The sequence below is a fragment of the Gymnoscopelus braueri genome (assembly GCF_963280865.1).
Source record: "Gymnoscopelus braueri genome assembly, chromosome: 23".
NCBI classification, from domain to species: Eukaryota; Metazoa; Chordata; class Actinopteri; order Myctophiformes; family Myctophidae; genus Gymnoscopelus; species Gymnoscopelus braueri.
The window spans coordinates 39,474,121-39,488,495 of record NC_137625.1 but is presented as its reverse complement, the minus strand read 5'-3'; the positions used below and the strand labels follow the sequence as shown (position 1 = coordinate 39,488,495).

Below are 14,375 nucleotides of genomic sequence, written 5' to 3'. Positions count from 1 at the left end.
GCATAGCTCATTTGCAGCACATTTCTGTTTAGTGCACAATTGTACATGGCAAATTGCTGCACGGGCAGCATGTATAATTAGCATCTCATCTCGATTGCCTTGTTTTCTTTTTTCTTTGTCTTTCCTGTTGCCTTATCCTGCTTAGGTGTCCGGGAAATTCTCTTATAAAGAACAAGACCTTGTTTGCTTATGCCTTTTTATTCGCCTGTGTACACTTGACAGTTCAGTTCAGTAGGTAAATTGTATCGCAGGACGAGGCAACAACATACTGATAGGCTAATCTCAGAATGTGTTGATTCAGGCTTGACCCAACACTGATATATGTGGAAGCCAATAGCAAAAGTTATGAAGTATGACTTGCTAGTAGTTTTCTTGTTTGCAGGCGACACCCAGCTTGGCTTTTCTCGCAATACCAGAGACTATTTCTGTGTGTCGTTACTCGCTAACAAGCCTCTGTTAATCAAAGAAGGGTTGAAAAGAATATGTGTGGGGGAAAGAATGTAATGTTTGCTGCAGAGCTGGGTGTTTCAGGCCCAGACAGTAAGCCTTTGATATTGTATGCTGTCACTGTAGTGCGCAGATTTTTGTTCTGTCGGTGTCGGTGAACATAGGCTACCTGTGTCACAGAATATGGCTGCTGGCTTGCTTAGTCGGGTGAAGCTGAGAGTCCATGGATGAGTAGGCAGTGTTGTGCCTGGCTGTGTGCCGTGACGCAGGGGGGAGAGCTGTTTGCTGTCCTCACTTCACCCATCTGAGCTGAATAACCAAGCAGGGATGGGATTGGAAGGCTGTCTGTCAGCTCGCAACAGGAAAGAGGTTGCCTCTTTACAGCATCCCTGACTTGGATAACTGGCTGCCCTCCAGAACTGGATCTAAAATTATGTCTCTAGGGGCTGTCATGATCAGGACATTTGGATTAATACATAATTCCGATGTGTTTCTGGCATTGAACATAACATTTACATTTATTTTGGTTTGCCTTTTAGGCTTTGTATGTAACAATTGCACAGGCCAGATCATATGTAACAACAAATAACTTGATAAACTAGTATGCTCTATATGCAACTTTTGGAGAGGAGTGCTGCTCATTTGACCCTGCTGGCTGTGTCTGACAACCCGGTCATTTACAACCTGAAGTTGAATCTTACCACAACCATAAGAAGCCCTTGTTTACGTTGTTTCAGCTAAGCTATTTGTGCTAATAATGCAGATGACAGGGCATTCGAGCAGGATGAGGATTGTGTGATTTTATAGTAGGATTTACAAAGCACTACTAGCACTACTGTACTATCTATGGCCTGGTCATAACATTCAATTTTTTTCAGAAATAGCTAAAATAGCTGATCTGCAAGCCCACAACGTAATCTTTTTTAATTGTCTTTGCCCTAAATGCCCAAAATAGGGATACCACGTTGAAAGTGCTTAAGAGTATGGACAATGACGTGGAAATGATGATAATTATGACATTTCTGTTAATTTCATCCAGCTGTTTTTCTACTGGTCGCTTTGTGCTTAACGGTAGTCCTTGGTTTCCAGAAGGTGTCATACCAAGTCCCTGTTCAGTTTCCCAGAGCTTTGTTTTGCTCTGCAGCAGATGTGAACCAGAAATTACGCTGGTTCATGTTCGTGTTTCCATATTTGTTTTTAGCATATTTGTACGTGGTGAAACTAAAAGTGTTTGATTCTGATTTTGTGGTAAAATTTGGAAAGATTTCAAGGGCTCTGTTAGACGATGGCAGAATCTTGGACTTTTGACATCATTTCTATGCAACAGTTAATCAAACTAATCAATGTATTTAAAGTCTATTTGACATTTTCTGCGTTGATTTGTTGATTTAAAAAAAGAATATGTGTGTGTGTCTGTATATATGTTTTTTTTCCCTTTCAAAAAAGTGCTTCCTGATTATTATATTAATTTAAAAAAGTAATCAGTATAATTATCACTTGAACAAATATCGATAGTTGCACGTTGAGTTGATTCTGATAATCAGTTAGTGTGATCAGCCAATCAACAATTAAAATATGGGATAAAACTTCATTAAAATGTGCATAGAACTGAAGAGCTCTGCAATATAGCGGTACTTATTCGGAAGGGTCAGCAAAGTTTTAATGGAAATGCATTTGAGAGGACAGTGACTGCACTAAACAAACAAACTCCTTATCTGAAGCTCTGCTGCACTTCCTTATAGACATCGACTATAGGTTGTATTACTACTTGTGACTTCCTCTCCTCACCCAGGGATAGAATTGATTAGTTTGTGGCCCCTCTATCTTGACAAAAGCCTGTTCCTCACCATGTCAGCTCAAAGTTCAGTGGTCTTTATTGCCTCGTGTTTGTGCTATGTTTTCATCACACGTTGACTCATGCGTTTGCTTATGCTTTTCTATTTTCATGCACTCGTGCTGCACATGGTTTAGGCAGCGGATATTAATATGGAGCTGTTATTGGATCAGTAGTCGAGACAGATTTCTCCAAAGCGATTTCGTAGCATTACCTTTTGACTTTAACAGTGTGGTCTGCTGCAAAATATATCACTATATTAATACATTGTCCCATATCGTTCTCCAGAAGCTGCATATTTTTTGTAAGTATTTAGGTACTATGCATTGGAGCCCAGCAGCTAGCATTGTGTCACGCAGTAACGTCGGGCCTGCTAAATCGGCTGTTGCTAATTTCACACACCGTGCACGAATCAGCCTCATCTCAGGTTTGTCCGGCCCAGATCTGCACTTGGCTCCCCCAGTGCAGCTCCGCTGTGAGTGTCGTGGCCCCACATGAGCCCAGCAGGAAGGACTGGGTGACCATACATGTCGAGCAGGCAGTAGTGGGGAAGGGCCGAAAGACCCTTCCACTTTCCGCCTGGACTTCCTTTAAAAGGGACGCGACTCTGGGCTGGCTCCACCCCTCCTTTCCCAAGTTCAGGACAGGGCTGTGATATTTTTAGCTGTCTCTCCTCCTCTCTATCCCCGCCCCCCCTCCCCTCTCCACTGGTTTCTCTTCCTGACATGGCCCTTTGGTGAAGCTCAGGACCCACATCGATAATCAGAGTCAGTCAGGTTAATTTGCAAAGTGCAGTAAAGGTATACCGGAAGTTGGTTGCAGACCACATCAACACACAACCCCAAACATGAATGAAATGTTGACACATTTGGACAGAGAGCAAGTGAGCTCACTTTGGACACAAATCATGCTGTGTAAAGTATGGTAACTGATGCAGTGTACTACCATACATTACACTGCATCATTACTCTGTATCAGTTACACTAGGGCCTGACCAATATTAGCCCTTGTAGATTTGTTAGTTCGTGGGGAAAACACTACCTAGCCAGGGCACTTCTGCTTGTAGTTTTCAGTTATGTGTGTTACTGTGACAATGCAATGAATGCATACAGGATAAGGATGCCTATTTGTATTTAGTTACCAATGTTTATATTGTTGCTATATTGTTACTTTGGTTATGGTTTCAAACCTGTAACCTGCCGGTTAGAGCTGGGCAGTATGTTGATAATATATCACAATATTGTGATATGAGACTGTCTAGATATTGTCTGGGAATTTAGGTATCGTAACATCGTGATATGGCATAAGTGTCTTTTCCTGGTTTTATCACTTAAGCCTTATTATTTAAACCTAATTTAGAAAAATTGTCAAATAGCGATAACCAATCTTCAAGCTCAACAATCTACAAGCCCACATTGAGATGCCTTGATTTAATTATTTTACAATTGGTTTTAAAATATATCCTTACACGATATGTTATCGTGACTATATCAAAATAGATGTATTTGCAGAAAAATATTGTGATATTTGGTCCATATCGCCCAACCCTACTTCCATTTACAGGACATTCCTTCAAACCACCAAGACTAAGCCTTTCTTGAAACTTAAACCGAGGCAAAACGGTGGGCAAAACTGTGAGCATTGTGCATTTGAAGTTGAACCAGTGTTGCTGACCAACGCTTTGTCTCAACAAAGCCAAGACAAAGTGCACCTCCCAGCACAAAATGGCAGAAATGGGTCTCTATGGGAATATTGGTAATTTTCTCCGTCCATTAACTGAATGCCTACCCATGCATTAATGTAAATCACATTGCGATATCCGTTTTACTACCAATTAAAGGACAGGGCTGGCCCTTCTTTGTATTATGGGTCCATACAATTAAGCGGCCCCGGGTTAAATTTCAGGCCCAAGACGTGTCCCTGAGCAAGAACCCCTAACTGCTCCTTGGGGCGCTGCTCCCGTAGCGCCTACTGCTCCTGATACTTGGGAAGGGTATCATGCAAGTCATGCAAATATTCTTTGACAAATACCGCAAAAGAACCACAAAGGTACAAATTACAATTATAAATTATTATTACACTAGTGTGCCATGAGGCAAGTCCAGGTGTGCCTTGTGACAAGTTAACCACGTTATTGTTGCACTATTTACAATTATACAAATGGTTATGAATTATTCTTTTATCTACTACAGCACCACTTTGTCGACACTATTTTACCAAATCCGAAGGCGCGTTATAGACTCTAAATCGTAAGGTCTTTTTTATTTTAATGCATTTATTTTTTATTTGATAGCAGATCAGCTATTTTCGCCATGAATACAGGTGTGCTTTGAGATTTTTCGCCTTTGGCACAAACATTCTGAAAACGTCTCAACTCCTCTCTGACTGGTCCAAGTGTTCCTTGTGACTCATTTGCAGTTAATAAACATGTTTATTGGATTGTAAAGCATCACTTTTAATAAGCTCATTAGCTGAGCCTTCTTACCTGCTGTGGTGATTTCATGACACTTTTATATGATGATTCTCTTCCCCTATGGGTCTATGATTTGATTAGCAGATTATATTAAGGCTTGTAAGTTAGTGTTCCAGCCCTGGGATCTGTCTGTTTTTTTCCCTTCTTCCTCCACACATCATTTCTGTTTGTGAGTCAGTCATTGGCTTCTTCTGCTTACTGATAGTCTTAGTAGGCCTTTTAATCACACATCTTTTGAATGTGTACTGTAGGTAGTGGACGAGAGATGCAAGCAACAACACAAGTAACAACTATAATGACAGCAATAACAATAGCGGGTATAACAATAGTATAATAGTATAACATAATAGCAGTCCACAGTAGTGTTCCATGGAAAGTTTGAAGCCCTTGCTCTGTTACTCAAATCAGCTTCAGTGTCTCTGACTTGCCGAACTATGCATTTATGACATGCAAGATATAGTAAATTGTTTGAAAGTGCAATGTCTTTCTGTGGGGTTTTATAAATATTTAACCAATGAAAAGTATTACCAAGAGCTTGTGACTTGACTTCTACATTGGATCCATTGGAAGTTTCTTTTTCTTTCCATTTCCTGAAAAGTTAACATTTCTTTGGACATACAAGGTTTCTACCTGACGTGAATGCTACAGTCCACCTGGCTGGTTCAGCAGGTATTAACAGTTTGCTCGTGTGCTCTGGCCTCGCTCCGTTGGTTTTGGTCCATTACGTTGTGCTGTACAGGAATATAGAGCCAGGGGCCAGGGCCATACCGGTCAATTCCAATCTCACCCCCAATCCTTAACACTTAAGCCAGTCCACCTGTTCCTCCATCCACAACTCCTCCTGAAACCGGAGCGTTGATCCGCACACCCCAAAACTGAAACGCATCATTCCCCTGCAGTAACAAGGTCCACACAATCACGTGCGGAAAAGCCCAGTCTTTATCTTTTTAGATGGTATGAACTGGTGTTTTGAGTGCAGGGACAGAATTTATACTGTATACCCCCCGCCAACCTATACATATATAAAGTGGGCTAGCCTGTTTTATAACCTGGGGTATATTCTGGGTTACTCCATTTTATACCCCAGGGACCGGGGTATAAAATGAGGTTCAGAATATACCTCTGTCATCCAGCTTATACCCCCCCTTGTGTTTTTTCATAAATCTCTGTTTTTGCATTTCATAATTTGTATGTTTTGGGTTAGCTAGACCAGACTGTATATCTCTCCTGTCCAAATTATACCGCCTTGTGTTTTTCATAAATAAGGTAACTCACGTGAATAATATACTGGATTTAGTTTTTAAGTAATATAGTCCGGATAACACCCCCCTAGGCTGTTGTTTTCATAATATTACATAATACTAAAAATAAACATTTTCACAATTGTTTGTGGTTTGTGTCACTGCAGGAAATGAGCCTTTTCATCGTCCGGGCCACAGTGGCTTGGCGGATTCTGGAAACGATAAGCCAATTAACAAGACTCAAATTCATTAGACAAGAGAAAACCAAGCCTGTTGACTGGTTCTTACTTCTTACCTGGAAATACAGTCAGCGATGTAGAGAATCTGATTTGTTATATCCGACCGACCGACGTGAGCATTAGACAGGTGGCTGGTGGTGTCTTCATATTGATTTCATAGTTAACCTCACAAATGCATACTAAAAGCACACACTTTGTTGCAATTTGGGGATTTTTTGGAAAGTAGGAAATGAGGCATAAGTGATTAAAACCAGGAAAAGACGACGCTTAATGACAAATCACGACGGTACGATATCTAGTCCGTATCACGATATCAATCTATATATTGCTCTACCCTAGTCTATAATAACCTTTTAAAAATTATGTCACGTAAACAAATTGTGGCATCTGATATGCATGGTTTGTGCCCTCCCTGAGCTCGGATGTCACATTTTGCCCCTCACATGCTCATGCACTGACGGGTTGTTAATAAGAGGTTTTCATTTGTATGGAAATCTGCTCCATTCTTCTCTTATTGTACGCTGTATGTATTATCATGTTTCCTGTGAAATGCATTGAATTTCCCTGTGTCTCAAAAAGGTGCCATACAAGATAAAGCCTGACCTTACTTGACTGTCTCTCTCCCTTTCTCTCACCACCCCACACCCCCTCTCAGCCCCCCCCCCCCCACAGCCTCCTCGTCATCAATCTGCTCTCTTAGAAGCTGACACCCTGCTCTCGCCAACCCCACCTAGGTAAGGCCTGTCACAATTATTACATAATCATCAGAATCTATGATTTTTGCTGCAATATTCAATGCCAAAAACACGATTAAATCATTAGTTGCACTTATTTTTAAGACGATTAATAGTCAACTAAAATGGCACGTGACACCCATACACGTCAATTGACTCTGCTCTCTTAGTGCAGACCCATAGAGGGAGAGAGTCACGACGCGCCTTGATCTCGCCGTACAGCGGGCCGCTATGGGCTGTAGTTCCAAACATTGGAACTTCCTCCTTGAGAACGAGCATTTCCGCATTCCACATTCCATTCTTACAATGGGAGTCAACGCTAGTGTCGTCACTCTCATATTAGATCACACTGTCTTAGAGGACGACGCCCGGCCCCGCCCTGCCCTCGCCAACATCCCTGCCTCAGGCTCTGCGTGTCATCGTCGTGTCATAGGATGTCCCGAAGCCCCGAGGTCAGGGAGGATGAGTGCCCGCTGTGTATGGAACCCTTGGAGATTGACGACGTCAACTTCTTCCCCTGCACCTGCGGCTACCAGATCTGCCGATTCTGCTGGCACCGCATCCGCACCGACGAGAACGGCCTCTGTCCCGCCTGCAGGAAGGTAAACCCCCCCCCCCCCCCCGCCTCGCAAACCCTGCACCCTCCCCTCAGTTGTCGCTGTTCCCAGCTGTTTTTTCCTTGGAGCCCTCCTTCTTATATCTGGCACGAGCTGAGATCCGCCCACACATGGGCAAACGCACAGATGTGTACACACACACACATACTTGTGTGTTTTTCAGCCATGTTAATCACTATATCTCTGCTGTCCGGCGGGAACCAGCTAACTCCAAAATGTTAATTTTTCAGGAATTGAAAAAAACGAAAAAGAGAAAAAAAATCTAGTTAGGAGGTTTTGTTCAGCATTGATAAGAACAGCTGAATGGACCTCCAAGCTCACAATGAGGTTGGAGGTCAAAAGAGGGTGGAGCCTGGAGTCAGCAAAACCAGCTAACTCCACCCCCCTTTGGTGGAGTTAGCTGGTTTAGCAGAAAGTTTGAGGATCCAATGGAGTTAGCTGCTTTGGTCAGAAGCACTTTTTAATACTTTTCATTGGTTCAATATTGTTTTTACCAACACACAGACGTAAAGGGTGTTCAATAGCACTGATTTATGGAAAAAAATGCAAAAGCGGAAAATGGAGTTACCTGGTTCCTGCCGGACAGCAACGATATGCTTCTCGTATGAGGAATAGCAAAAATAGCCGATCTACAACCTCAGGTCGCTTTGTCGCACGTTGTGAGCTTGTAGATCGGCTATTTATTTATATTTTATAAATGTAATTGGCTTGGGTTTTTTAACCCATTGTTCCTCAAATGGGGTTGCATAGCAAAGTGGGGAGTTGTTTGATTTCACTGACATTTTTTGATTAACTCGCTTGAAGGTAATATAGTTAATTATGGGTCCGTTTCATTTAATAATTTCTGTGTGCCAGCATCATGTTAACGTCCACAGGACCTGCCTGGGCACAAAGTATCAAATCACACGATACACACCACTGAGTAATGTTTTTGCCTTCAGCTGCGTTTACGTGTCAAAATGGCTGCTGTCAAAAAAGGTCCATCGGGTTGTGTACTAGAGCCGTAGTCGATCAACACCTTATCCACCTTAACAATATATGTTGGAAGTGTTGTGCGCTTGTAGATCAGCTTTTCTTTGGTGAAGATATTTGGTGTAGAGGGAAAGAAGTAGTGGACAAAGTATAGATCCCCTGGGGGACCCCGGTCAACAAAATTTGCAGTTTAATTAGTTAATCCTGATTCGGTGTCTCCCGTTGTCTTCGAAGCTTTAGTCAGTTTTCAGTGTTTTTGCATAAGTCTTATGTCAAACATGGGAGTTTGTATTCTGGTCATCATACATATACTACCTATACTATTTCTTTCTGAGAAGGTTTTCCTTGAGGGACTTGCAGGTTGGGATTTATTTATTTATTTGATGTCTGCTGTTTGAGGTTTGATAACAGAAAATAGGCAATTTATTGTATTATTATTATTATTGTTTGTGAGTGACAGGTGTTTGAATGACTGACAGAAATCCTAAGAAATGCTGTTCTGGAGTGTCGCTGTGGCAAACAATAATTTATTTTCCTTGGGGTCATTTAACCACTATGTAACCCTATATACCGTGTTTTCTGCACTATAAGGCGCACCGTCAGGCGCACCGTCAGTGCGCCTTATAGTGCGGATGCGCCTTATAATCCGATGCGCCTTATATATGTATCAATATTGGTTCCCTTGGTTTCCGCACTATAAGCCGCACCGTCAGTGCGCCTTATAGTGCGGATGCGCCTTATAATGCGCCTGCGGTGTGCCCTATATATGAAAATAATAAATTTATTGAAGGTGCGCCTTATACTCAGATGCGCCTTATAGTGCGGAAAATACGGTGCTGAAAATCTATAGATCTACAGACTCTCAGCGTGTCATGTTGCGACTTGTTGTGAACTTGTAGATCACCTATTTTTGCTGAATGGTAGCCTAGTATGACATGGCCAGAATAGGGGCGCTAGGGTTCATATGTTTAATGGATCGACGTGGATCGCCTCTGCACTGCATTTTATTGCAAAATGATAGTTTGCAATAAAATGGTGCTGAGTTCAGTGGTCTCCGCTGTAGACTTACTTTCGGATCCTCATCTATAGGATGAGAGGAAATTTGGAAACTGTAAAAAACGAATTCTGGGGTTTTAAAAGTGGTCAAGTAGCTACAGTACTAAAGTAAAATGTACTTTGTTCATCAGCCCTACCCGGAGGACCCTGCGGTGTACAAGCCGCTCACACAGGAGGAGCTGCAGAGGATCAAGAACGAGAAGAGGCAGAAGCAGAGCGAGAAGAAGCAGAAGATCACGGAGAACCGCAAGCACCTGGGCAGCGTGCGCGTCGTCCAGAGAAATCTGGTGTTTGTGGTGGGGCTGTCGCAGAGGCTGGCCGACCCCGAGGTGAGGGGATTTCTCACACGCTGACACACAGACGCACACAGAGACAGACAGACATATCGATCAAATAGGCTCTATGCACAGCAGCCATATTGTAAAGAAATTGGGCCACTTTCTTCACAGGTCTTATCAATTAGACAAATTAAGGCTCTGTTCCATTTAGTGTAGCACAGTGGTTCTCAAACTTTTTAATTTCAAGGACCCCCATAACTCAGAGTGTACAAATTGGTACACTCTCAGAGATACACACCCATAAGGGGCCATTTGTAACCCCCTCAAGGAACCATGGGGGTACCGGGTACCACACTTTAAGACCCACTGGTGTTGCATGGGCTTGCCGGGTGTTTTAAAAGTTTATTTTCTCGTTCCATAACCGTAGAAGAAGCAAATATAGAACGTGAAGAGATAGAACAGACACTGGACTGCATTATGAGCGGATTAATTCCATTCATCAAGTATCTTTTCTTCATTTTTTGATTCTGGATTCACCGTTAAGGAATGTTTTACAAACTAAAAATCTCTAAGTCAAAGACACCAGCGGGTAGGTAAATGATAGGAATAAAGTAATTTCTGGGGTGAACTACTCCTTCAGGTAGATATTGCTGTTCGCTAGCACATGAGTGACCATTACATTCTCAGTCACACAGATCCAGGAGATCACGTGATCGCAAGATCTTCTCCACCGTTCACTTCCTTATTATTCGATTTAGAAAAACGCCTTTTTGACGAGACATTTTTGACGAGACAACGGCCTATAACAGCGAATGGGGGGTTGCAAAAATAATAAATATATATTTTCGCGGAAGCAGGGAGAAACCCTCCGTGTTTAGCAACGATCGGGGGATCGATCATACTGGAGATAAATATACTGTGACTCTTTGAAAAGGTGAGGAAAATCGCTGGCAGTAGCTTAGCAAACAATGTTTTATTTCTGGCAGTCAAAGAGTTAAAAGATTACTTTTAACCTAAAATGGTAGCATAACCCACAAAGAATGAAGAATCATTTGGGCGTGGTCAGTTTTCAGGACATCACAAGCTATCACTGGTTTGATTTTACTACAGCAGTATCCCATATTAGCTTGCCAATATCCCCCCCCCACCACACGAACACAAGCCCTGGAAAACAACAGTTTGGCCTCTGTCTGTGTGTCTGTGCCACCCTGCCTGATTGGCGTCCTTGGTGTGAAATGGCTCTCAAATATGGTCTTCATCTCGTTGACTGCGGAGGCAAAGTGTCAGGCTGGGGGGAATCTATATACATGTTGTGAGGCTAGGGAAAGGCTCATGCTAGTCACCTGAATTCCTCCTCTCACCCAAAACGGTTCTCCTCCAGTCTGCACTGCTCAACCCTGTTGACCAGTTAAACACTCTTGTATAACGAGGTAGGGCAAATATGGAGAAATATGGACATATGAGGTTTCTGCCCGACAACAGTGATATGGTTTGGTGTAAGTCTCGTGTTGGAGACATGCAATGACCAGCGGAGAGGGAGTGGCGAGTTTTGGCCGAACAAAGGCCACAAAGAGGCAGCCATCTTCCGGTCTGAGTCCTCAGTCAGTGAGCAGAATGTCAAAAAGCAGTTTCCTGCCAGTCCCAGCTCAGAGCTGAATCTCTCCACACAGCTCCTCCAAATAAACTCCTCCGGCGGCTGCTATTGTTCCGGGCCCTGAAACCTGAAGATCTGTTACTGTTAAATAAAATGATATTATATAAAATACAATTTATTATGAACCACTTGAACTCAGGCATCCCTGTTCTGGGGCTAGCATTCTACGAGCTCATAACACTGCTGCGTTTTGAGCTTGTACATTGGCTATTCTATTCTGTCGAGCAAAAACGAGGCCTAATGCCCGTATAGAGGAAGAGCCCTTGGGAATGCGGACAACTAAGTATAGAGTTTTAAGTGGTTAAATACAGTTTCTCTGATCCATTATTTTGAATTGGATGACTAATTGTTTGTCTTAACAAATCCTAGTGATTGGCTGTGTAGTTCTGTTATCTTCCTTGTTTCCTGCTCCTCTTGGCGACAAAAACTTCCCTTTGTCTGATATCTTGGTGAATGAATAGGAGTGTTAGTTTTATAATCCAGCTTTGAGCACTGTTCGTCTTTTAGTACAGTTGGCACTCTTTGAATTCATCTGCCGCACTTTTCATTATGCCGTGCCCCCTGCAGTGTTGTGAAGAGAGATGAGGGAACACTATGATGACTCATCAGCATAATAATTATCCTGAAAATGTGTATCTTATTCTACCTTTTATAGGATTCTATTAAAATAATATACATGGCTCAAATGAACAGCACAAGTGAGAATATAGAATGTCTATATTTACCATGCATGAATGCTGCGATGCATGGCAGAGTTATAATCACGCCAGTGCATAACTCTAGAACAGTGGTTCTCAAAGTGGGGTCCAGGGACCCTCAGGGTTCCTTGAGAGGGTTTCAAATGGAGCCTTACAGGTCTATAACTCTTGAGAGTGTGCAAATGAAAACAAATGGACCCTTACAGGTCCATTTGGTTCCATTTGCGCACTCTAAGAGATATGGGGGTCCTTGAAATTAAAAGGTTTGAGAACCACTGCTCTAGATTAGAATTTACAGTATGGGGGAGTAGGGCATTCGGGTCATAGAGGGAGAACATTCACCCACCAGTAGTGCAGAGACCCAGGTACAATTCCTGGCCTTCGGCCAGTCGCTCCCAGTGAATACAACCGTCAGTGTTTGCAGGTGGGATGCGGGCAGGGGACTGTGTCCTTGCCGCTGCATTGGTGACACAAGTGGTTAACCTTGCGCTATGAGGTGACACTCCTCACTGGCTGTTCGGTGAAAAGAAGTGGCTGGCTTTGTGGCCGTAGCTGATTGGGTAGAGAGGCCCTCTGGGAATCTGAAGGTCGCTGGTTTGACCCTCTGCTTGCCCAGTCTGTGTCAATGTGTCCCCAAGCAAGATGCTTAACCACTAACTTCTCCCTGGGCGCTGCTTAAAAAGAGTCGCTCACTGTTCCTAATAATTTAGTTATGATGGGCAAATGCAGAGGATGAATTTCAGGTATGTGCAAATGTACTTGATAGAAAATACCCCACAAAAACTAAAAGGGGACACTTTTTTGCCTACTCCCTCCGCAGGCCAGCATTGGGGGTTGGCAGCAGTAGGGACCGGGTGTAATAATGATCAAATTGGGAGATGATAAAAAGTAAAAATCTTTAGTTGGAATGATCAGTAGGCTGCCCCAAGGAGATGATTAACTTTTGGCTCAAAAAAGGTCAGTCAATAAACCAAGACGCTGCATAGCAACAATGCTGGTGTGGACAGGTTTTGCATGCCCAGGTGCCTTTTATTTTATTCATTATAAATGTAACTGGGCTGGCCGATATGGACACAGTCATATGCACAATTTCAATATTTGGTCAACGATATTAGGATTGATTATTGGTGCTTTCAAAAACAATTTACACAATGCCATTTTTAACAAATCAGTAATGTCTATACAATAACTAAGCGGGTAAAGGCAAATGATAGAACAGTCAGGTATGCCACTTACTGCAGTGGTTCTCAACTTTTTTGGCTGGCGACTAGGGATGCACTGGATAAAAAATTCTTGGACAAAACCGAATACCGAAAATGGGAAACACCAAAAGGAAATCGACCGAAACCACCGAAAATGTATTTTGCCGTGGACCCCCATCTGAAAATGTGTTTTCTGTTGTACAAGCTTGCAGCGTGAGCTGTACATCTGTAATTTTACACCCCCCCCCCCCTCAAAGGACCTCTGGGTCCTTGGGGAACCACTGCTGTTATGAAACTAAGTGAAATTAAACAAGACCTTTCTTTGATGTGTCCGTCAGATACTAAAGAGGCCAGATTATTTCGGGAAGTTTGGGAAAATCCACAAGGTGGTGATTAACAACAGCACATCATACGCCGGCTCACAGGTGAGACTCTGAAAACGTCCTTTAGCTTCAGGATAACGGACTGCATCCATGTAGTTTTGGATGTTTATATTCAATGTCACTTTATTATTCTCCTACTAGGGGCCTAGTGCCAGTGCATATGTAACCTACATTCGGAATGAAGATGCACTCAGAGCAATCGGTTTGGTCAACAATGTAGTAGTAGATGGAAGAACACTTAAGGTAAGCCTTGACATCGTGTGTGTATAACTAAGTTTACGTAAATCAGGCCTTACAGGGCTTTTACATGGGTGTTCCAAGCTTTGGAGAAAGTTTTGATAGATCACTTAACGACTTTTCCGTTGTTTCGGCAGGCTTCTTTAGGAACGACGAAATACTGCAGTTACTTTTTAAAGAGCATGCAGTGTCCCAAGCCAGACTGCATGTATCTACACGAGCTCGGGGATGAAGCTGCTAGTTTTACAAAAGAAGAGATGCAGGTAAGCTATATCTGTCCACAGAGTAACGGCATGGAACTGGGGTTGGG

At 42.7% G+C, this 14,375-nt stretch overlaps 1 protein-coding gene across 2 annotated transcripts in view; it reads left to right on the top strand.

Moving 5' to 3' along the window:
* The first annotated feature begins 6,894 nt into the window (after window positions 1-6,894).
* Window positions 6,895-14,375, top strand: part of cnot4b (CCR4-NOT transcription complex, subunit 4b) — a 35,644-nt gene continuing 28,163 nt past the window's right edge. For both annotated transcript variants that reach the window (XM_080421439.1, XM_080421440.1), the window contains exons 1-6: window positions 6,895-6,968; window positions 7,312-7,570; window positions 9,745-9,942; window positions 13,784-13,870; window positions 13,970-14,071; window positions 14,203-14,328. In XM_080421439.1, coding sequence (XP_080277565.1) covers window positions 7,403-7,570; window positions 9,745-9,942; window positions 13,784-13,870; window positions 13,970-14,071; window positions 14,203-14,328 — 681 coding nt within the window. In that variant the 5' untranslated portion in view covers window positions 6,895-6,968; window positions 7,312-7,402. The remainder of the gene's footprint in view (window positions 6,969-7,311; window positions 7,571-9,744; window positions 9,943-13,783; window positions 13,871-13,969; window positions 14,072-14,202; window positions 14,329-14,375) is intronic.